The sequence below is a fragment of the Boleophthalmus pectinirostris genome, unplaced genomic scaffold, assembly GCF_026225935.1.
Source record: "Boleophthalmus pectinirostris isolate CB_2022bp ecotype Guang Dong unplaced genomic scaffold, ASM2622593v1 HiC_scaffold_11, whole genome shotgun sequence".
Classification (NCBI taxonomy): domain Eukaryota; kingdom Metazoa; phylum Chordata; class Actinopteri; order Gobiiformes; family Gobiidae; genus Boleophthalmus; species Boleophthalmus pectinirostris.
This window is the reverse complement of record NW_026570994.1, coordinates 16,882,805-16,907,471: the sequence shown is the minus strand read 5'-3', so window position 1 is coordinate 16,907,471 and position 24,667 is coordinate 16,882,805. Positions and strand designations below refer to the sequence as shown.

Sequence of the window (24,667 nt, the reverse complement as noted above, 5' to 3'; positions counted from 1 at the left end):
GTTAAAGCTGCACTATGTAACTTTACGTATTATGTTTCTGTCACCTCTTTGTTTCTATGGAGATGTTGTTTCTCTGTAATGTTCCACAGTGTGACATTAAACAGCTCAACCTCACGTCTATTCAATTACAGGTGGTTTTATAGCTCAAAAATGCCCAGAAAAACTAACATTTTGACTGTGAGCGGCGTCGCCTCTCCACAGATCTGAGCTGTAACTTGGTTCGGTTTGGTTTCCATGGAGATAGAAAGGTTTAATGCCAGACAGTGGAACATTCCAGACAAAGCAACAACATCTCAATGGAGAAAAGTGAAGAAAGGTTAAACAATGCACCTTTAAGTTGACCACAGCCCTATTATCTAACCATGTCCTTCCAGGCAATTTTCCAGGTATTTTCCAGGCAATTTTCCAGGTAGATCAATAGCCTCAGCTGCCCTGGGGTAGACTGACAAAAGTGAGGTTAAATTAGCGTTATGACGTTTTACAGTTTTAGTGTTAATCCAATTTTTGACTCAAGGACAAATAAAAGTGAAATCAGAATTCCTTTTAGTGCGTCACCATCAAAATTTCTGACAAAATAAAATTTTAAAAAACGTAAAAAACACTTCATTCAGAGTTCATAACCCAAATAAACCCTACAGACTTGGACTTGCCATAGCTCTGCTGCAGTGATCTTGTCAACTGGAGGAATCCCACTGTGATGGAACAAAACTGTGGCTTTGGCTCCATCTTGTGGCAGGAAGAGGAACTGCAAAGACTTCAAACGTGTATTTTAGATTTTTTGTGAAGGTTTTCAATTCATAAACAAAAAATATAAGCAGATAATTTCGCTTAAACAAAAAAAAATGTTAGTAAGTTTAAAAAAAAAAGGCAAGTAACAGTGAATTTTCAGAGGGGCATAACAAAAATAAAAATGGAAGGTTCCAACACTTGCTCGTTTTTGCTTTACTGCTTTGAATGTTCCGCAATATGGCATTATATTGTGTTTTATTCAGTTCCAGGTGGTAAAAAAAACAAAAACAAAACATGCATTCTCACGCTGTATGGGCTTGCTTTTCCTCAGATCTGACCAGTACTTTAGGATTAACGGTGTCACTCCCTGGCCTACACGGGTATTTACATTTAATGCCATATTGTGGGACATTCTCGGCAATGCAATAACATGTCCATGGCAACAGGTAACTGGGAGACATTATATTAACATTAAACACTACATTAAATTAAGTACATTTCTATTAATGTGGATTTTTTAGGTTTCATCTGTACAATATTCTCATTAAAATGCTATAAGGAAGGTTATTTAACTAAAATACTATTCAAAATCATTAATTATTAGTAACTTGTAAAGGATTCTGACCTAGACTTTTACATTTTAAAAACACAAAAGCACAAATGTACAAATTGCAAACGGTTTTATTTAAATTAATCTATTTTATCAAAACTCTTCAAGTGTTCAGGGTCAGACATGGACAACAGCAACAACAGCAACGTAAACAAGACAAAAACAAAACAAAAACGACACCAAAAAAGGCAAGAATTCAAGTATTGGCAAAAATATTTACAATCCACAGGAGATTTTCTTTCAAATCTAAAGAGCAACACGTACAAAAACACTAAAACTACAATACAAGCTTAGGTTTTCTGTAGAGAGCAGGTCCTATATTACACAAATTTGACTCTTGTGAGCTTTAAATCATGTTACAATGTTGTTTTCTCGTCACAAACAGACCTGGAGTTGCGTTTTGTTTCGGTCTAAATATCCAGATTTGTGAGTTAAACATGTGAGAATGAAACAAAACACAACTCCAGGTCTGTTTTTGTTGAGAAAACGACATTACAACATGAATTAAAAGTGTAGAAAAGCGTAATATAGGCTCTTTAAAAGACCAATGTTGTGACTCTTATTGCGTTCCAGCGCCCCCTTTTGGCTCAATACTGTCACTACGGCTCACTGAAAACATTTCGGCCCCACACGACATCGTAATAATTCCATTTACAAGCGCACACGCACCGCCGAGGTTGAGCTATTCGATTGGTTAAAGCTTATATAAAGTCATTCATTTATTTATTTATTTATTCGTTCATTTCGTGTCCATGGCCTCTCCCAGAATCCTTTGCAGCGTCTCAATGCAGGGCATGATGGCGTGCGAGTGCTGCTGCGCCATTTTGAATCTGAAATAAACAAAAAAAGCAGCTTAAAAATGGTCAAGGATCTAACAATTGAACAAGATTTGTGTAGGTTGTATTGAATATAAAGCGTCATATTACACTATTTTCTGATCAATCTTATATTAAGTTGTGTTTTGTTTCATACGCAAACATTTAAATACACAAATCCTGCATATTTAGGCTGAGTCTTGTGGTACAGGAAGTGCTCCACTGTGTTTTTAAACTCCACACACCTTCACTAGAATCGTTTGGATCATTTCAGAACCCTGGAATTGCCCGTTTATTCTATCATTTCATGACATCACGAGGTGGGAACGGAGCATTTTGAGCTTTGGAGATGCAGACAGACGAGTAAAAAAAAAGGTTTGCTCAAACGTGTGTGAATTAAACAACAACTGCAGGTGTGTTTTTGAGGAGGAAACAGTTTAAACTAAGTAGGACCGCCACAAGAAACTCAATAAAAATGTAGCTTTAAGTTGAGCACAAAGTAAAACAAATTTGCCAATAATTTCTTTCAAAACAAAGTTATTATCATGAAAACAATGTAAACATTTTTGAAATCCAGTGTTTAAACATAAAAAGTCTCTCTGATCTGAATGGTCTCTACTTAATCCCGAGCACCTGCACCGTCATAATTCAGTGCTAGTGCAGCCTCTGGAGCTGCTGAGGTTCTGTCCATAAACTGAGAATGAGACTAAAACTTGGATGTGTCTCTCTGCAGGTTAAAGCTCTGGAGACACAGGTTCACTTCTGATTCTAATACGTTTTTAAAACAGTAAGAGCTCAGGTTACATTCGGTTACTTTCATTGAAGCAGCAGAGCGATCTTGTGGAGTACTTATTTACCGTAAAATCCGGATTATTGAGCGCACTTAGTAAATTTGAACAAAACTTTAAAATTGTACATATATAGGCCGCAGCTGAATATAAGCGGCAGGCGTCCACATCTTCAAAAACATTTTCAAGTTCGGGCCGTCTGCTTCTACCGCCTCTGAAAGTTTTTGTCGTCTTTTTGCGTTGAGTCAGTTCGTCACGCCGCCGTCGCCAAAATCTCAACATCAACTATCTATTTCTCTATTTCCTGTACAAGCGCATCAATATCAGACACCATGTCCTGAGTAGCTGCTGTCTTCAGAATGTCATTCAAGTGTTTGTGTGTTAGTTTCGAGTGCATCTTTGTTTTATTAATATTCATTACTGAGAAAACCTGCTCACAAAAGGTAGTAACTGTAAATCTATTACTTATAGTTGCATGTCTGCGGGCACATCAGAAGTTTTGACTGAACAGTGTGAGAAAAATTGCAAATTCTGTCTTCAGTTTTTAAAATATAATTAAAATATTTTAGTAGAAAATCAGCTGAGGGCCAGATTAAAGGTCTTGGAGGGCCGGATCTGGCCCCTGGGCCGTATGTTTGACATCCCTGGTTTATATGAATGGACAATGTGCCAAACAAAGAATCTGTCCTTATATTCGCCGCAGGTTTCAAAGTGAGAAAAAAGTAGCGGCTTATAGTCTGGAATTTACGGTAAATAAACCTACCTTACACACAAAAACTGCACTAGTAAACAGTCGTTTAATGGTAATGTTAACCAAAATGTAATTAGAATGCCTTTTAGCCATAGAAATGAGCTCATTTCATCTACAATTCACAATGTAATGAGTTCTAAACAATTAAACTCCTCTAAAAATATTATCCAAATAAATATCAAATTAATCCTTGTATGTGTCAGTGTTTGTGTACATACCTCCGGAGCAGCTCGCGCCCCCTGCTGGTCGGTGGAGTGTAGTGTTGTAGAGCGGCCTGACTCTGTGACGCCAACAGACTGAAGCACTGTTCTCTCAGAGCGTTGTGACTCGCCGTGTCCCACTGGGGCAACTCGCTGGTGAATCTCCACGCCAACAACGTGTGCTCCAAAACAACGTCCCACTCCTGGTTCCGTAACAAAACCTGGCCCCACTCCTGACAAGAAACCTGAAGAAAAAAGGCAAAGAAAGATGGTCAGATAAATAAGACCAGAAATAATTAATGTGACGATTTGAGGAGAAAGTGGTCCTGGGTTCTGGGTCATTGTCGTGATTCTAGTCCTAGTTCTAGTCGTGGTTCTAGTCCTAGTTCTAGTCGTGATTCTAGTTCTAGTTCTAGTCCTAGTCGTGGTTCTAGTCGTGGTTCTAGTCGTGGTTCTAGTCCTGTTCTAGTCCTGTTCTAGTCCTGGTTCTAGTCCTGGTTCTAGTCCTGGTTCTAGTCCTGGTTCTAGTCCTGGTTCTAGTCGTGGTTCTAGTCGTGGTTCTAGTCGTGGTTCTAGTCGTGGTTCTAGTCGTGGTTCTAGTCCTAGCCCCGGTTGTCTTTCTGGTTTTAGTCCTAGTCATGGTCCTAAAGAGGTCCAGACGCGGGTAAAGTGACAGTTCCTTTTCACAGAAATAGTCACACTCATCGGTTTTTGCAGCATATTTTGACGACTTTTTCATCATTCAGAAACTATATTTTTGTATTCAATTGTTAATCGCTATGGCAACAGAGCTAAATTTTCATCTAGACTCACTTTGAATGCGACGAGGTGTGGGTAGGCCTTCCTGAAGCAGTGTGCGTCTCTGTTGGAGCCCAGTCTGGAGTACGGGATGGATCTGTAAACGTTGGCCTTCTTCAGATGGAGGTCCTCCTGGAGAAACTTCAGGTCGGACGCTAAAACTCTGGGCTCTTGACTCTGTGACAAAAAAAAAAAAAAAAGAGAAAAAAATACAAAAACAATCAGAACTTTAGAATATACACCAAGTCAAGATCAGGACCGAGCCTAGATCAGGACCGAGCCTAGGTCAGGACCGAGCCTAGATCAGGACCGAGCCTAGGTCAGGACCGAGCCTAGGTCAGGACCGAGCCTAGATCAGGACCGAGCCTAGATCAGGACCGAGCCTAGATCAGGACCGAGCCTAGATCAGGACCGAGCCTAGATCAGGACCGAGCCTAGATCAGGACCGAGCCTAGATCAGGACCAAGCCAGAAACAGAATTCTTTGAAACTATTTCTTAGCGGCTCTTAGCCCCGGTCGCCTTTAATTCACTGAAAGCAGGATTGCCTTTCCACAGATCTTACAACTTAAACTATTGACCCACAAGGAAAATTATTTGAACACAGAATCCCAAACATCCCAATATTTTATAATAACAAAGACAAAGGGTAAATATAAATGGCAATAAAAGATTCAAAATACGCAGCAGAAATAGCAAGAGACTGGTGTCATTTAAGTCATAATTATACAAATGTAAATGCACAAGTGAAAGTAAAATGTTGAAATAAAGTAATAAAAGTAACTGGACATAAAAGATGAGACTTGTAACTGGAGTATTTTGAGATTTTATAAGGAATTTAAGTTTCAGGAGTGGTGTAAAACGGTTAAATATTTAACCTTGCGATATAAACTAGTTAGAACGAAATAAAATAAAACTGTAAAACTGTTCTACTGTCATTCAAGGCAACACATTGTGGGATTTTAATGATTCTGATACACTGACAAAACTAGGAGCTTATATTTAGAAGATTTTGGAAGTAAAATAAAATAAAAGTTCACCTGTTCGACTAAAATGAGCGATCTGATGAGCTGTACGAGCTGCTGCTTTGACAGAGGTGTGTGCTGCTCCTCCATTTTGTCACACTGAGCCTGGATCCTCCCACTCCACAGATCTACTGCAATAAAGAAACAAAAACAGAGTCAAACCAGGATTTTATATTATAACAATATCTTTACAGCACAGAAAAGACACTAGAAAGTCATTTTATTGTCAGTCTATAAGTTTAAAGTACAAATATTGACAATTATGTGTTTGTAATTACAGTTAAAAGCAGAAATAGAACATAATTAAAGCACAAAAAGTAAAAATACAGCACTAGAAATAGCTGAGAAGTTAATTTTTAAGCATATTTGAGGTGATATTATGTCTGAAAATATATAAAAGTCAAATTAAGAAAGCAATTTAGTCAGTCAAGTGGGTTTTATGCTTTAGTAATGCTCAAAATCTGCATAAAATCCATCTGCTTTTTATTTTATTATATCAGTATTTTTGCTTAATTACATTTTTTGTGTTACTTATACTTGATTTCTTTTGTCGTTTGTTGTTGTTTTGTTGAGTTGTTTCATTTTAACCCACGTATTTCTACTTTTATTTACCAGTTATAAAATGAATAAATACTTAATCGTGTTTCTGTGGCCAAGTTCTCAAGCCAAGTTTTGTTTTTACTATTATTTTAAGATTCATTTCAAAATGTGCCTTGCAATTTTTAGCATTTCCACTTCAAGCTTCAGCGTCTTTATTATTATTTTAATTTATGAAACTGCACTTTAATGTGTTTTTTTCTGGTACTTTTTGTACTCACATGATTGCAATCGCCTGGGGACAGTTGGGCTTCTGCCTCTTGGTGTTGGAGATAAACGAGATCCGAGTATTTCCAAATAAGACCTCCTAATTCGACCTATTTCAACAACAAAATGTCAAAAATGCACCTTAAAAACAAGTATTAGTGAGTATATGCAGTGAAGTTAGAAGTTTACGCTTGCGAAATTAGCATTATTGGGGCGTTTGTGTGCAATCTGGCGCCATATATTCAAATGTATTACGCGGGATGTAAAGATTTGTGTCAATTAAATAAGTTTTGCGCGTGTCCAAATAAACTTACCCTCGATTTTAGGTTGTGGAGCAGGGATTTCCACCAACGCGCGTCGTGTTTGGCACAAAGCCGCCATTATTTACCAATAATTAGTAAAGCTAACAAGTTGCTAATAGCCACTTGATGCTAAGAGGGCTAAAAGTTTAAATCCCAGTTGGCTCTTTAACCCGCGGTGGTGAATTTCAAAAACGGCGATGTCCAGTTTCCAAGCTTTCCAATTACGCACGACTTTTACGCACGAACTCGTAGCTTTGAACTGAATTAGTGCAACGCAAAACTGGCGTAAACACGGAACCAAATCGCGCAAAAATGCCTAAAAAGGAGTCCAAACTAAACTTTTGTCTTCTCCCTGCTTCTGGGCACAATGCATTGATGAAGCGCGCTGCGGTGTGGTTACCGCGCGGGCGGAGTTACGTGGGAGTTTCTCGCTTCCGATTGGTCCAACCCGAAACACGTGCTACACAGGGCGCCCAATATGCAAATGAGGCAGTCACGTGGTTCGTTGGAAAAGTACTTGGGGGGATTTAAATCGCTAATTTCAATCAATATTTAACTATTTTTAAGATGTTGTGATGTTTTCTAGTCCGGGCGCAAGTCGCTTTACGCACGAAAACTTAACATCACGTTGACGTATTTTCTCATTTTGTTTAGTTTAATCGCTTTTTCTACGTCTTCTTTCAGTTTCAATAAGAACTTAGTGAACGCATGCGCAGATTTTTCTAAGGGTAGACGCGTGGGGTACGTGCAGACCCCCAAAAGACCATAAAAGGGGGGTTTATTGAGGATGTGAAAGGAAACGTGAATAGGCTTAAGAAAACGCATTTGTTTAGATGCAAAACAGCTCAGCCTCCTTTGCGTCAAACAAAACTGCACCAAATTATCTTTAAAATGGTTCACATTAAGTTTAAAAGCACGTGTAGGCTATATAATAAACCAAAGGTTGCTGGTTATGTAGACAAGCATCTTTGATAACTTTATTTCTAAGTTTCTTTAATTTGTTATGGCGTAATTTTTCCAGTAGAGGTCAGTGTTGTCATCAGTTTAATCCTATACAATTAAATCTCCATGTTCATCGCGTTTGGTTCAAGTAGTAAGTGGAACTATTTAATAAATACAATGCATTTTTTTTCCCCTAAATAACCAAAATTGAAGATGTATTTTTTCTTATTTTTTATTAAACACTTCAGCTGTTTCCAAAGTCTGCTGTGCCATGGCCCTTTATCGATGTAAAGATCATCCAGGGCCCTCTCATAATATTTTACACTACATATAAAAGAATATGTCGCATTTACTCCTTACATAATATGCTAAAAAGAACATTTCTGTAGGCCTAATACAAATATAAATAAATATAAACAAATAAAATGTAAAGATGTAAAGCTGATCTAAAAGTTATTTTCTTTCTTGCTCTTTGTGCAACGCTTCAGAGTCCCCACAGAAATATTAGTCCCTTATAGCAGAGGTGGGACTTGGAAGTCGTGACTTGGACCTGAGTCAGACTTGAGTCACTATTTTTAGGACTTGAGACTTGACTTGATAAAATGGACTAAGACTTGATGCGTTTCCTAAAAAACATGTTTTTAGAAATACTTTGGCTTTACAGTCGACTAATGTGATGCTGAATTTTACAGAACAAACTGGAACATGTCGTTCCCACTTCTGTTTGTTACTTTGATTGTAACTGAAGTACTGTGATGTGGTATCTTCAAAAGTACTACAGTAATATGCAGTACAACGCAGTAGAACAGAGGGAACTACATAGAACATGATCCTTCATGACAAAATAACAGCTATTTTGCAATTTTAAATCTGAATTCTTTCTATTCTGACTGTAATGATTCACACTAAGATCTTAAGACAAGACAATTTGCATTTCTACAACTCTTATAGAAATACTCATACATAAATATACCGTAACTTTTTAAGTGCAATGGAGCAAAAAAATCATATAAATTGCAAAAATCTCAGCTCTATTTGGTATTTTGGTTTAAAGACTTGAAATGACTTGAAGTTCAAAGCTTGGACTTGGACTTGACTTGGATTTATGGGCCAGTGACTCAAGACTTGACTTGGCTGTATTTGACTTGGGACTTGACTCGGACTTGAGGTCAAAGACTTGAGACTTGCAAAACAACGGCTTAGTCCCACCTCTGCCTTATAGATATACGTTTAATGCTATACTGTGAAACATTCTAGGCAAAGCAATAACATCTCCATGGAGACAAGCAGGTGGAGAACCAAGACCTGAGAATGAAAAGGCCTTCGTGTGTGTGAAAGGGTGAGTCACAATCGTGGGACCAAGTCTCAAGTCACTGGGCCATAAGTCCAAGTCAAGTCCAAGTCGTCTGCTTTGAGCTTCAAGTCATTTCAAGTCTTTAAACCAAAATATATATAGTAAAATAGCTTAGATTTTTGCAATTTATATGAATTTTAAACTAAATTGTGCTTAAAACATCAGGAATATTTATATAAGAGTTGTAGAAATGCAAATTTTTCCTTTTTAAATGTCTTGAGTGTGAATTATTACGGTCAAAACAGAAAGAGTTAAGAGTGTTTAAAGAGTTAATTTGTTAACTAATCTAAGCATTAAGTCTTTTCAAGTCACTGGGTTCAAGTCCGATTCAAGTCCCAAGTCACTGACCTTCAAGTCCAAGTCGAGTCCCAAGTCTTTGTCCATTTTATCAAGTCAAATCTCAAGTCCTCTCAAGTTTGACTCGAGGCCAAGTCACAGGTGGTGGTGAGTCGTTCCTTGATGTAAACAGCTTTGAAAACCTTGAATGTGGAAAATCGTTGTACAAAAAATGAAATTAGCCTTTACATTTAAAAATAACGAAATACAAAACAACTTTCACGATGTCGTTTTATTGAAAAACAGGGATTAATTTCCTTTAAGAGAAATGTCTATTTGGTGATACAGTGTTTTCATCCTTCAAGCATAATAATATTCCAAAAAAAAAAATCATTGAACACAGTGAAAATTCTAAAAGTAACCGTGATATTGTTACGTTTCTGACATAATTTTTTACACTTTATTCTCAAGTTACATATATTTAATAATTATAACATTTCAAAACTTATATCGATGACATGACAATGGGAAAAGTGCTTCGTATTATTCCCTGTATTCACCATTTCAGTATAAGTCTCCATTTGTAAAGCCTGGTCTAGTTAACAATACTAATTAAAATATAAATAAATAGACTAATTATTATTAAATTATCACTATAATCTCTTTACTATAAGTAGCATTTACAGCAATATTTGTAAAACTGCATTTGATAAATATTTACAGTACTCCATGGCTCTTTAGACTGCTACATGATCATAATAATAATAATTTCATAATATTATTGTATTTACAGTGCGTCTATACAAATAAGTTACATAATGCACAGGTAAAAGGGCTCATATTTTACAGTGTACGTGTTATATGGCTTTATAAATAAATATGTACATTGCAATATTGTTTTCAGAAATAGCAAGTGTATTAATTAATCTGTCTTTTAGCATCTTAACAAAAAACTCCAGTGCTTGAAAAAAGATCGGCCTTAAAACTGAATTAAATTGAATTAAAGCTACTTTTTTTTTTAAACAATTAAACACAAAAGCTGTTAAAATTTTGTTTAGTTTAGTTATTATGATATAACAAGATATTTTTAATGGAAGCAAGATATTTCAAAAAAACTGAGATGGAGCGATTATTAAAGTGTGTTCAAGACTAAAACTGGGACTAAACTGGGACTAAATCTTGACTAGATTGAAAGGATTGAACCAGGACTAGACCAGAACTAAACCAGGATTACAGCAGGACTAAACCAGGTCTAAATTAGGACTAGACCAGGATCAAACCAAGTTTACATCAGGAGTAAACTAGACTCAAATTTGAGGAATTTTGGGACTAAACTAGGACTAACTCTTGACTAGTCTAAAGGATTAAACCAGGACTAGACCAGGACTAAACCAGGACTAGACCAGGACTAGACCTGGACTAGACCAGGACTAAACCAGGATTAAACCAGGACTAGACCACGAATAGACCTGGATGAAACCAAGTCTACATCAGGACAAAATTTGAGACTAAACTGGGACTAAATCTTGACTAGTCTAAAGGATTAAACCAGGACTAGACCAGAACTAAACCAGGACAACAGCAGGACTAAACCGTGTCTATATGAGGGCTAAACTTGGGATTTAACTGGGACTAAATCTTGACTTGTCTAAAGGATTGAACCAGGACTAGACCAGGCCTAAACCAGGATTAGACTAGGACTAAACCAGGTCTAAATTAGGACTAGACCAGGATCAAACCAAGTTTACATCAGGAGTAAACTAGACTCAAATTTGAGGAATTTTGGGACTAAACTGGGACTAACTCTTGACTAGTCTAAAGGATTAAACCAGGACTAGACCAGGACTAGACCAGGACTAAACCAGGACTAAACCAGGACTAGACCTGGACTAGACCAGGACTAAACCAGGATTAAACCAGGACTAGACCACGAATAGACCTGGATGAAACCAAGTCTACATCAGGACAAAATTTGAGACTAAACTGGGACTAAATCTTGACTAGTCTAAAGGATTAAACCAGGACTAGACCAGAACTAGACCAGGACTATACCAGGCCTGAAGCAGGACTAGACCAGGACAACACCATGACTAAACCATGTCTATATCAGAACAAAATTGGGACATAACTGGGACTAAATCTTGACTAGTCTAAAGGATTAAACCAGAAATAGACCAAGACTATAAAAGGACTAAACCATTCTTAAACCAGGACTAGACCAGGCCTAAATTAGAACTAGACCAGGACCAAACCAAGTCTACATCAGGACTAAACTAGACTCAAACAAGGACCAAACCATGTCTACATCAGGACAAAATTTGGAACTAAACTGGAACTAAATCTTGACAAGTCTAAAGGATTAAAACAGGACTAAACCTGAACTAAATCAGGACCATACCAAGTCAAATGTGAACACACCTGTAGTAAAAATACAAAATTTTAGACCAACAAACTTGAAATATTATCCAAAATATAATTAGTTATATTAATTAATGCTCTTAATTATCAGGGACCAGTTGTTTTTTTTAAATTATTATTATTCTGACATTGAATTTTAACAAGTTACTGTACTGATAAATAAAAAATAAACCTTCATTCATCGTGATTTTGTTTATAAGATGCTAAAAGACAGTAGCGAGCGAACATCTTAGGCTACATCGTACAGTATTTATTTATTTTTTCAGTCTCTACTTGCTAAGCAGCGTTTTAAGGGAGCGAGTGAGGGCGTTAGCGATCGCCGACATCGTGCTCGTGTGCCTCACCAGCGCCTTCATACTGTGCTCGCCCGGCGCCCCCACCGTCGCCGCCTCCGCCGCTTTGAGCAAACAGATATAATTCATCACAACCTCGTCCACTTTGGCCACCACCTCCCTCTGCTGGTGGGAGTTGGCGACGCCGAGCCCCTTGACGAGACACATGCAGGCTTCGCACAGACAGCACAGCACCTGGAAGCTACATGTCACCGCCAAGAGCATTTCTTCGGGGCTGGTGTACGCCTGCGCCATCCGTCGGCAAGCGCGCCCCAGTTCTTTCGATTCGACGGAGAGCAGCTGCTTGTATTGCGATATATCTTGAATCGGCATTTGCGCGCCGCGATCGCAACGCCCGACGCTCGACCGGACCAGCGCTATGAGTTCGTTCACATCTCGTCGTACGTCTGTGAAGCCCGTCGGAAACCCGTACATGCGATCTTTGAGGACGTTGATTCTCGATAAGCGGTCGCTGAAACTCATATTGTTTAGAACTTCGCCGTAGAGCTGGTCCCCGGTCGGATTTGAGCCGCCGACAGGTACGCCGGCGCCACCTTCTGAATCAAAATCGCGGCTTCGTCTTGGTCTTTCCCACTCGATGTCGTCCTCTTCGCCTTCGCTTTTACGTTTGAAGAAGCAGTAGCTGAAAGGCCCGTTGCACCTCCAGGGACTCGTGTCTAACTTCTGCCCTCCCTTCATATTTTTACCGTCTTTTTGCAATGGGAACGCGACCGAAGCTCGTCTGCAATCGAAACTACCGCCTCCCGACCAGCAAGTTGTGTGCGACGAAGCCGAAACCGAACCTTGCGAGTAGCTTTTGGACAACCGTTTCCTCGGCCTGCGCTGCACTTTCGTCTCATTTTGTTGCGGGACGTTCGCCGTCAAGGGCTGCTGGCTACGGCTCCGCACGGGTTTCTCGAAAAGCGCCTCGACGCTCCCCGAACTCGCGGTGATGTTGCTAGTGCTGCGTTTCAGCTCCCTTCCGCGTTGTAAGCTGCTCGTGAAGTGATCGGGAGATATGTGGTTTTGCACGGGGCCCGGTTGGAGTAAATTATTCGCTTGGATTTGCTGAGAAGGAGGAGGAGCTGGCGGCGGAGGGCATTGCGTGTTCGGATTCGGTAACGTCAGGCAAGATCTCGAACCGGAAGCTTGTCGCATGAACGCAGAGGCGTGATCCGCTCTTCCGATTGTATTCACCGCGTCCTGTTGGCTACACAAAGACTCACCTTGCCTGGATAACCTGCTGCTTTGCTTCGCTTTAACGTCCTGCCTGAACCACTCCTCGCCGACGCCCCCTCCTGGTTGGCTTCTAGATCTCGGCGGAGGTCTGTTCGTTCCGCCGTTCGGACTCAAGCAACCGTTCTTCTTATACGCCGATAAAAACGCTTCCGGATCTATCCCGCTTTTTTCCAGCTCGCTCTCCAAACCCGAAAACGAGCTCCTTCTTTCGGACGTGGATCGCCGCAAATCGATGTTATCGCTCGGTTTTTGCGCGTGCACGACTGGACTCCGGTTGAGTTTCGCCGGAAGCGTCGCCGAATGAAACGCCCGTGGGTTTTTATTCGCCATTTGCAAAGCTTGGTTTGAATTCCCCGGGCTTAGAAACGGCGACGATACTGACGCCGGGATACACTGGCAACGCGCGTTCGGATTAGCTCTGTTCCTAACCATTTCGACCAACTGTGGATTGCTCGTTATGTAGCGTTTCCCTTCCTTTTTGGCCCCTCCTGCGCCATGTAGTTTCCCGCCTTGATGCATTTGACTCACAGTTAGATAGTTTATTAGCTGCCTATACGCCTCGCTGCCTTCTTTCGCGTTCTTTAACATCGCCTGTTTAGCGTGCAGATCGTTGTAGAGCTTCTTGCTTGCCGCATGTTTGGGCGGAGTCGATGCGCAACGCCCGTCCCCAGCTCCGTGGATATTGGGCAGCATTTTCCTCAACAAGTTCGGGTCGGCGTGAGGGTGCATGTCTTTAACCTGCCCGGGAAAACCAGCTTTGTCGTCGTAGTTTAGCACCCGAAGAAGCGAGGAAGACGAGCTGGAGAGCGGGTGCCTCGGGTTGTGGTGATGGTGCGGGTGTTTCGAGTCGACCTGCGCAGGTCCGAGCGGAGAGTCGGTTGGCGTGACGCTGCTGCTGTTTGTGCTTCCGCCGGCGTCCAACGATGAGCATAAAGACCCTTGCAACGAACTGTGCGCTTCTCCTTGTAAGTTTGAAATCCGTTTTGCTAAATGGTACTCGCACAATCGGGCCACGCTTTGCTGTCTGGACATAGGCGGGTGCTCCATCGGCGAATCCGAACTTTGCTCAACCCCGCCCGATCTCGCCTTTTTGCTCGGAGATAGCAACGAAGCCACGACTAAATGCTCGTCTTGCTCTGCGTTTGTGGCTCTACCGTCCGCGTTTTCGATTTCTAAAAGTCTTTCGCAAGTCGACGACGTTGGGCGAGTTGGTCTGATGTTGTCTTCCGAAGTTAGATTCTCCGCTACGAATGAGTTCTGTCTTCTTTGCAGCTCCCGTCGGTCGCAAAACGAAGTGCGCTGGTCGAGATCGAAATGGCTACCGCTTCGAAAACCATCCCTTGTGCTGAACGTGTTGTATTTCCCGCCGGAGTCTGCGGATTTACGGTGGTGCTTCCCCCCGGGCGTGGTCGAGCTCGGCCTTTGCAGCGTCGCGGACATATGGCTCGGTGGCCTCCCGTCGAAGCTGTCAAAACCAGAACCGGGGGCGTCGAGAAAGGGGCTTCGTCTTGGGGGAACGGCCGGGGCTTGGTGGTGGTGGTGGTGGTGCCTGGCTGGTTTCGTCTGCGTGCTGGGACCTCCTCCGCCTGTGGATGGGGAGACAGGGAATTCAGTTTTCTCCTCAAGTAAAGGCTGATATCCCTCGCGAGTGGCCACCAAGAGCCTGTGAGACGCCAGGTCATTGAGCTCTGTCATCTCCGAAGAGTTGGTTTCATTGCCAGAGTCTGAGGACGACTGAGGGCTAAAGCCTTGGGAGTAAGGACCTAAAAGAAAAGAATAAATATAAGCTAAATGTGTTTTTACTCGTCTGGAAAGTTTATATTTCTGAGCTATTCTGAAACTGTGACTAATTTGCTTTAATAGTGGATTATTTTGGGCCTTTTTAACCAAATTTAAAGCTGCTACACTACGCAAAATTGTCTCTTGTGAGCTTTAAGTCACGTTATAATGTTGTTACCTCATCAAAAACATATCTGGAGTTGTGTTTTGTTTCATTCGCACATGTTTGAGTAAGTTTATTTTTAGTCTGTCTACATTTCCGAAGCTCAAAATACTTCCTCTGTTCAACTTTGAGATGTCATGAAGCGGGGGTTTTCAAGTTAATAACTACTTTTTACTTTTTGGAGACAACATTATAACGGAGCTCAGAAAATAGCGAAATATTAGATTTATTTTTTTTTTTTTTTAATCTTGTCACATTTGTATTTAATAATGGCTTTGTCTTTCTCAAACATATACGAAACCTCTCTAAGAGTCTTGATTAAATCCATAACAATAACTGATTACTGAATTGTTTTTTATTTTATTATTCAGCTATAATGATTGCCCAATTAGTGATTACATTTATATTATTTAAATATTCAAATAACTAAAAATCGCTTTGGAATTACAGTTTTTATGCAACTTTTTGCATCGTGCCACTTTTAGAAATTGTACCTGACGCAGGCATAATACTTTTAATGTGATCCTCTTGATAGTAACAATAGGGAACATTTATTTTATTCCAATTTATGTAGTTAGTACATTTATATCCACCCAATTAATTGACTCAATATAGTAGAATTTATAGAGGCACAGAGCTCATTCTCCTACAGGCTCCTAAAGCTCCGCTCGAACAGTGAGAGATACAGGACTACATTCATACTATAATACTCCCTACACCCTTACGTAACAGATAATAGTCCCTACAGCTGTACAACAAGTCACCTTTATGTAACAGATAAGCTTGTGTTATCATCTTAACAGTGTTTTGTCTTACAACCTCTTGAATATAACTGTGCTATACTGTATTTATATTATTATATTTCTGCTTTTTACTTCACTTTTACACATACATTTATATAATTTATGGTTTATTGACATGTGCCTCTTACTATTTTTTATTGCCACTTATTTAGAAGTATTATTACCATTTAAAAAAATATATTTTTTACTCTTTGTTATTATATTATATTGTGATGCGTGAGTTACTGTGTCCAACAAAATTATTCTGGATCAATAAAGTTTGTCTAAATCATTGTTTCCCAAAGACTGCATGTAGGTTGAAATGTTAAGACATGTTTAATACCAATACTAATACTAATACTAATACTAATATTAATACTAATACCAATACTAATACTACAACAGCTAAACTTTGTGTATATTCACTCTGCCACTGCGTATAAATACTCGTGCTCTAATTCAATGAAGTGAATTACTTTAGTTACTACTAATACTACCACTTCTACTACTACTACGACTACTACTACTACTACTAATAATAATAATAATAATGATAATAATACATAACACTTGTATAGAGCTTTTTAAAATACTTAACTTGTATAATTTCTGATATATATTTTTTTATTATTTTATTTCTTTATTTATTTTCTTATAATGTTGCTGGTTCAATTGAATATTGAAAAGAAAAAGAAATGGGCCACATTTAATGTCCTAAGAGGCGACTTATCGATCCTTTTATTGCTGCTTCATAGTTTAAAATTTGAGTAACACTAATTGTTCAGACTCAACAACAATAAAATGTCCTCAGTAATGTTCAATAACGGTCAAATCCACCTTTATTTTGTGATTTATGAATAATGTCGCGAAGGTTTGTGACTTTTAAAATATGGGTCCCCAGAAAAGAAGTTTGTGAAACACTGGTCTAAGTCTAAGTCTAATTATCACGATTTTTCTGCAGTCGTTGATTCATTGAAAGATCGCCCACCTGTGTTGCTGCAGCCCGGCGGAGGAGGAGGCGGCGGCGGCGGTCTGTGCTCGGACACCGACAGCGCCTCTATGGCCTGAAGCGTCTCCACCACGGCGCTGTCCCTCCCCCTGTCCGCCGCCCTCCCCTCCTCCTCCTCGTGAGTCTGCACCGCGTCGATCAGCGACACCGGAATATCGTCGCTTTCCTCCACGCTCAGCATCCTCCCTTCCGTGTCCTCGTCCGAGCTGTTGTCTCTGAAACCGGGAGGGGGCGCCGCTATGGCCAGGTTCAGCGTCTCCAGCAGCGTGTCGTCGTCCTCCTCGTCCACGCCGTCGTCGCCCTCCGGTGGCGGCAGCGAGGTCAAGTCGATGATGTCGTCCGTGGAGCCGGAGCAGGTCAGAAACGTGGCTTTGCTGGCGGCGGTGGGAGGCCCGTCGTCTTGGTTGTAGTTTAGGGGTTTGTTCTCGTCGCTCATCGGGGTCCCGCCTGCCGAATCTTCATCGCAGTCCTCGTCCTCGTCCTCGGCGTCGTCCGTTGTATCGGCGTAGAGCAATTCGTTCAGCAAAGGCTCCTCTCCGCCTTCTTCGCTTATAATATTACTGTAAACGTGCGTGTAGTGATACGGCATTCGATCTGTGCTGTTGTGCATGTAGTTTGTAGATCTATCCGGAATATCTGGGCTTTCTACAAGTCTTTCGTACCCTCGATTTTTACTCAAAGGTGGGTCTCCTCCGAAAATAAATGAAACTTTCGCGCTTCGGGGTGAGTCTTGCGGTTTGTGGCGGGTCGACGGAGGCAGAGGAGGGGGTAGCGGGCTTCGGTTTGCCCCTCTGTCTCGTTCCGGGGGGTCCTGGTTCGGGTACGTTTGGACGCTGTCGTGTCTGTGGATGTCGTCGGGATAGTCGCGGTTGTAAATCTCGTCTTGGTTCGAAGTTTGCTCCTCGTTTTCGCCCAGTGAGGTGCTGTACGGCCACTCCAGGACTCGATCTGGACCTGCGCACACAAAATATATTAGAAAAGTTACGATAATTTAATTTACGTCCATCAAGTAGCAGTTTTGTGAAGGAAAAATGAAAAAAGTGTTGTTTTCTGACCTTTTAAACATGAACATTAACAAAACAAAAGGTGTTTTCATACATTTGCATTTATCAAATAATATTTTGTGTGAACATTTGTGGAGTTTTGGAATAGTGTAATGCAAGGTTGCTAGGTAGATATTACTGTTTTGCCTGGAATGTTCCACTGTATGATATTAAATTTGGACTCCAGGCCAAGTTGCAGGTCAGATCTGTGGAGAAGTGAACCCCGCTTAGGAATGTATATTTTTAAAGTTTTTTTTTTTGTTTTTTTTAAAGTTTAACACCAGATTGTGATAGCCAGGCTCCGCTCAATTTCATTTCTCTCCAGCGACTAGGTCAGGAATCGGAATACACTAGACGGTTTGCAAGAGCCCCAGAAGTTGTAGACCGCCTCGTCCAATCAGCAAAGAGTTGTGAAGCAATGATGTCAAACTCAAGCGCCTGTCTGGGTCCCTTTTGTGGTACAGCACAACAGTAAACAAAGTGTCGAGATGAATGTAGATGAAGACAGACATTCTGTGTTGGCAATGATTCCCGAGATCGAGGATTTAAAGCCGGAATAAAGAAAATGTTTGGTGAATTTTATCAAGGGAAAAGACGTTATTGCCCTTCTTCCCACTGGATTTGGCACATTACATACATCACGACTAAATAGCAGCGATTGGTTAAATAAAAAAAGTACCTGCAGCGCTTACTGTCAAGCAAATGAATCCTAACGCTGCGAGGTAGGACAGTTTCCACAAAGTGAAACCGGTTGATGAATCAGGCTATGATTGTGGAACAGGCAAAGCAATACATATCTCCCTGGAGACAAGCAGTAGCGTTTCAACACATTTTGGTTAAAAGTGGACACAATGAAGACTTAATTAGGAAAATTTGGGTTAAACTGTAGTACTCCAGTAAGATTCATATTATTTGTAGATTATCAATTGTTAAATTTAAATTGCTGCTGCTGCTGACAAATACTAAGAAACGTAAACACATCACACCTGTTCTGTGTGACCTGCACTGGCTCTGTCTCATATAGGCTGCAATTTAAAATGTCATTAATTGTTTTCAAATATCTGCACTAGGGATGGGCATTCGATGAAATTTTCTTAATCGATCGTCGGAAGAATTAACGATCGATTATCGATTAATCATTAACGTGTTTATATTAAAATGATCATCATTATTATTACTATCCGCACTACTAATCTGCATAAATAAATTCAACTTTACGACATATAAACTGTAACGACTCTAGAGCCACATCAGCCCGTTTGACATTATAATGTGTTTAATTCCGTTTTGTTCAACTCTCACAGAAACAAAACTTAAAACTGCATCACTAATTTGCAGAAACTAAGCGAAGATAAAACTACAGCTCTTGTGTCACTGATGTGGTTCAATTTCTGTTGGATTAAAAGACATGATTCAGGTGAATACAGGTTAGTGTGACAAGATTTGTGTTTGTCAAAACCAGGACACCGTACGGGGGGAGGGAGGTGGGTCCTCGTCATCGACATTGCGCGACTCTCACCTGGCAAAACTTTTTCCCACTGGACACCGAAACATATGTGCTGCTTTATACACTGTGCACATGGACTCACACTTGTCCCGAACGCAACGGAAAGCCTGGAATTTCTTATACAAGTCATCGTTAAATACACATTTGCGTTGCAGACTGACCGACTGTTTGTGTTTGCTCGCTCCTTCTGAGTGCAGAGAGACACATGTACACACCCCTGTTTGGTGACGCTACGCACAGCAACCTACATTCGGTTTGTCGATTAAAATGAACGTAATCGATGAAATTCTTAATGATCAATTATCGATTAATCGATTAATCATGCCCATCCCTAATCTACACTCTATGGGTCCAGTCCAGGAATTACTGCAGCCCTATATTCAGTTCAGAGCCCTGAGATCAGCCGACCAGCTCCAGTTGGTCGTGCTCAAAACTCGGCTCAAGACGAGAGGTGACAGAGGCTTTTCTGTGGCAGCGCCCGGACTGTGGAACAACCTTCCTCTTCCTGTCAGATCCTCTCAGTCTGTAACTCTACTAAACTGAAAACTCACCTCTTCTCCCTGGCATTTAGTACGAGCGAGTCACATTATCTTGGTGTTTTTATTGTAGTTTTCACTTGTTATCTGTACATATGTGTGTGTAACTGTTTCTTCTGTTTTGTTGACTTGTATGTGAAGCACTGTGGTCAGCTGCAGTTGTTTTAAATGTGCTACAGAAATAAACTTGACTTGAAATGAACTGAATCACTGAGGAAATTGTTAACAAAAGAAAAGAATTGTTATGTCTCCTGTATTGACATTTAAAAGAACTGCAGAAATGATTAAACAAAAAAAAAAAAAAAACTATACCAAAGTTATTATGAATCAGTTAAACCACAAAATGACTCACTGGTCTCGTCTCCGGTGCTGTTGCAGTGGGACATACTGAAGATGGATCTGCGGGCGTCCACCAGGAGGCGATAGTACCCCGCGGTGAGACAGGCCAGGTTCATCGCGTCACTGGACTCCATGATCAGAGTGATGGGCTGAAGAACAAAAAACACACAAATAAGAAGAGATGTGATGGTGAATTCTACTTTCACATTTTAAATATTATTGTTTTGGATATTGTCTGATCAGGGTTATGGCTTTAAGGATAATTAAGAAAGAGAAAAAGTTCACAAGACATTAAAATTTTCTCTTGTGAGTGTTTAAAATGTGTTTCCGTGTCCTTTAATACACAAAAGAAAAGAATACAGCATTCGCAGGGGGTCAAAATTAAATTCAAAATTCAAAGAGAGTCTTAAAAAAGTCAAATATATTAAAAAAAAAAGCATGAGTTACTGCTTGATACTAAGGCTGGGTATTATTAAGAAGTTGCCGATACGATACATGGGCCACGATACGATACATATCTCGATACAGTGAGCTTTCGATTCGATACAATTCAATAAAAAACAAAGGCTAAATCATGTCTGTGATATAAAAAGTCTTTGTTAAACCACTTCTTGTGCAAAGTTCATATGAAACACAAACATTTTAATCATCAAAACAGTGCAAAAGTCAAATTTGTCACATAAACGAGTTTCCTTCCTCTAAATAAGCGACAAAACTGTATCATTATAACAAAATAATTTAGTAAAATACACCAAAAAATACTCTTGGCGATATATCGATACAGCAGCCCACGATATTGATACTGTATCATCACATTAACTGACACGATATTTTGATATTTCAATATTTTTGCACACCTCTACTTACTACTCTTGGTTTATTATTACTATTGTGCACACTGGATAATTCTCCGTTATTTTAGACATCTTAGTGTACATGATTATTCTTTCTCTCTCAAAATGAATCAGTGTGTTCTCAAAAATGGATATAAAAAATAAGCCTTAAAAATACATTTTGAAATACAGTTTTCAGTGTGGGGCTTTTGATAGGTCAGCAAGGAAAGTATATATACAAATTTTATAATTCTTGTCAAAATATAAATAGTATAAACTAAATAAATACATGAATAAATAGTAGAAAAGGACAGTTTTGAGAATGAAGACATCATGTTGGCTTCATCGTGGGTCTTTCTGGACTAAATGTAAACAAAAACAGGGCAATTTCAATAAATAAAATAACAAAAACTCCTCTCTTTAGGGCAGGACTTTTATTTAGTGTCAGACTGAGGACCAAATTTGTCCCGCGATATAATTATATTTATCCCGTGAGATCATATCAAACATGTATTAATTTTGTTTTTATTTTATATTTAGCTTGTTCTGGATTCAGTGTTTAAGCAAAACTATGATTAAACATTGATTTTGATAAGAAAAGGTTTAACATTACATATCTCGAAAGAAGAGAAATTGTTGACATTTTTCAATAAATATTTAGTTTGGCCCACGACTTAGTCCCAGTTTTGAATTTTGGGTTTTAAATTTGAGTTTGACACCCCTGATTTAGATTGATAAATTCAAGTTTTTCAGACCAGAATCACAAGACTGAAAATGGATTCTGAGTGCGACGACATTTGAACCAGTCCTGGATGAATAAAGAAGTACACACATTAAAAATACATTTAGATATAAAATTAAAAACAAGAGAATCCTTTATACACTCTTGACACACTCCCGTCCTCACCCTGACGTCCAGCACGTGCAGCTCCAGCCTCACGTTGGTCTCGTCCTCCGTCAGGATCTCGATGCGGTTCACGTGGCTGAAATCGGCCAACAGCGCCACCAAGTTCGTCCTGGCGTTGATCACGTGACTGATGCCGTAGCGAGGACCCACCAGCAGCGTCACGTCCGTCTGCTTCTCCCCCTGCTGCAAAATTAAAAAATAAAAACGTTAAAACTAGTTAAAAGGTCCGATATTGCGCTATTTTCTCATCTAAAGTGTGTTATAATGTTGTGTTTTGTTTTGGAGTTGTGTTTTGTTTCATTCACACAAACCCTGACTTCTTCTGTCAAATTGAAAACTCTCTTGGACTAAACCAGGACTAAGCAAGATCTAAACCAAGACTAAACCAGGATTATACCAGGGCAGGTCGATGCTACAGTAAATTAAGGTGGCTTAATCTAAACCGGGAACTGAACCAGGACTAAACAAAGACCGAAACCAGGACTAAACTGTGACTAAATCAGGATTAAACCAGGACTAAACCAGAACTAAACCAGGGCTAAACTGTGACTTAACCACGACTAAACCAGGACTAAGCCAGGACCAAACCAGGACTAAACCAGGACTAAATTGTGACTAAACTAGGGCTAAACCAGGACTATATTGTGACTAAACTATGACTAAATCAGGACTAAATCAGGACTAAACCAGGATTAAATCAGGACTAAACCAAGACTAAACCATGAGGACTAAAGCAGGACTAAACAAGGACTAAACTGTGACTAAACCATAAGGAGTAAACCACGTCTAAACCAGGACTAAACCAGGACTAAATCAAGATTAAACTAGGGCTAAACCAAGACTAACCCAGGACAAAACCAAGACTAAACCATGAGGACTAAAGCAGAACTAAGCCAGGACTAAACTGTGACTGAACAATGAGGCCTAAATCAGGACTAAACCAGAACTAAATTGTGACTAAATCATGACTAAATTGTGACTTAACCAGGTCTAACCCAGGACTAAACCAGGACTAAACCAGGATTAAACCAAGACTAAACTGTGACTTAAACAGATCTAAACCAGAGGCTAAACTCTGACTAAACCGTAACTAAACCAGGACTAAGACTAAACCATGACTGACTAAACCAGGACTAAACTGTGACTAAACCATGAGGACTAAATCTTGACTAAACCAGGACTAAACATAACCCACCCACTTTCAAAAAGCTGATTCGCAGATTATTACCGTAACACAAACACGAGCACAGTGCGTCTTCTTTAAACCTCACCAGAGTCAGTTTTACGTAATACCGGACCTTTAAACATATTGATCAAGTAAATGGAGTAAAAAGTCTCCCCTCACCAGAAGTATTGATCTAAACTCTCTTCCCCCGTACAGTTTGAGTTCGCTCAGGTATCTCAGGTAATGGACCTTGGCTTGAAGCGCAGTCAGCTGGAAAAAAAAAAAAAACACACACACAAAGAGTTAGTCAGAAGAGAAATAAAAAATACTGTCACTTTAAAGCAACAACGCTGGGAAGAAGAGGTGGGTTTGTACGGAAGAAATCTAAATGAACTATAAAGATGGAGAGAGTATATTGAATAAAGTAGAGTAATGAGATCTAAACCGGGACTGAACCAGGACTAAACAAGATCTAAACCAGGACTAAACCAGGGCAGGTCTGTACTAAAGTAAATTAATCTAAACTGGGATTAAACCATGACTAAACCATGACTAAACCAGGACTAAATCAGGACTAAACCAGGAATAAATAAGGACTTAAACCAGGACTAAATAAGGGACTAAACCAGGACTAAACTAAACAGGACTAAACCAGGAATAAATCAGGACTAAACCAGGACTAAGCTGTGACTAAACCAGGACTAAACCATGACTAAACCAGGACTAAACCATGACTAAACCAGGACTAAATCAGGACTAAACCAGGACTAAATCAGGACTAAACCAGGAATAAATAAGGACTAAACCAGGACTAAACTGTGACTAAACCAGGACTAAATCAGGACTAAACCAGGAATAAATCAGGGCTAAACCAGGACTAAATTGTGACTAAACCAGGACTAAACCAAGACTAAACTGGTCTTAACCAGGTCTAACCTAGGACTAAACCAGGACTATACCAGGTCAGGTCCAAATCAAAGAAAATTAATCTAAACTGGGACTAAACCATGACTAAAGGGGACTTAATCAGGACTAAAGCAAGAGTAAACATAACTATGACTAAACCAGGACTAAATCAGGACTAAACCGGGACTAAACTGTGACTAAACCAGGACTAACCAAGACTAAACATAACCAGGGCTAAACCAGGACTAAACTGTGACTAAACCAGGACTAAACCAGGGTTAAATCAGGACTAAACTAAGAATAACCAGGACTAAACC

At 39.9% G+C, this 24,667-nt stretch overlaps 2 protein-coding genes across 2 annotated transcripts in view; both read right to left on the bottom strand.

Moving 5' to 3' along the window:
• Window positions 1-1,394: 1,394 nt before the first annotated feature.
• LOC110173171 (uncharacterized) lies at window positions 1,395-7,218 on the bottom strand. Its single transcript, XM_020939161.2, has 6 exons — window positions 6,833-7,218; window positions 6,533-6,628; window positions 5,730-5,845; window positions 4,707-4,868; window positions 3,912-4,138; window positions 1,395-2,169 (listed from the first exon to the last, which is right to left on the bottom strand). The coding sequence occupies exons 1-6, from the start codon at window positions 6,897-6,899 to the stop codon at window positions 2,079-2,081; spliced, it is 759 nt and encodes a 252-aa protein (XP_020794820.1). The 5' UTR covers window positions 6,900-7,218; the 3' UTR covers window positions 1,395-2,078.
• A 4,861-nt stretch (window positions 7,219-12,079) lies between these two features.
• LOC110173181 (FERM and PDZ domain-containing protein 4-like) overlaps window positions 12,080-24,667 on the bottom strand; it is a 184,931-nt gene continuing 172,343 nt past the window's right edge. The window contains exons 13-17 of the mRNA XM_055166974.1: window positions 23,625-23,714; window positions 22,280-22,462; window positions 20,553-20,688; window positions 17,094-18,068; window positions 12,080-15,144 (exon numbers count right to left, since the gene is read on the bottom strand). Of these exons, the coding sequence (XP_055022949.1) occupies window positions 12,080-15,144; window positions 17,094-18,068; window positions 20,553-20,688; window positions 22,280-22,462; window positions 23,625-23,714 (4,449 nt within the window). The remainder of the gene's footprint in view (window positions 15,145-17,093; window positions 18,069-20,552; window positions 20,689-22,279; window positions 22,463-23,624; window positions 23,715-24,667) is intronic.

What these genes read in the sequence shown, in the direction of transcription:
- LOC110173171 (XM_020939161.2), bottom strand. Translation starts at nt 6,899, where the DNA reads ATGGCGGCTTTGTGCCAAACACGACGCGCGTTGGTGGAAATCCCTGCT. An exon ending in CCCCAGGCGATTGCAATCAT is followed by an intron (nt 5,846 to 6,532) that starts GTGAGTACAAAA and finishes TCTTTATTGCAG; the next exon opens with TAGATCTGTGGAGTGGGAGG. An exon ending in GGGCGCGAGCTGCTCCGGAG is followed by an intron (nt 2,170 to 3,911) that starts GTATGTACACAA and finishes TGTTTATTTCAG; the next exon opens with ATTCAAAATGGCGCAGCAGC.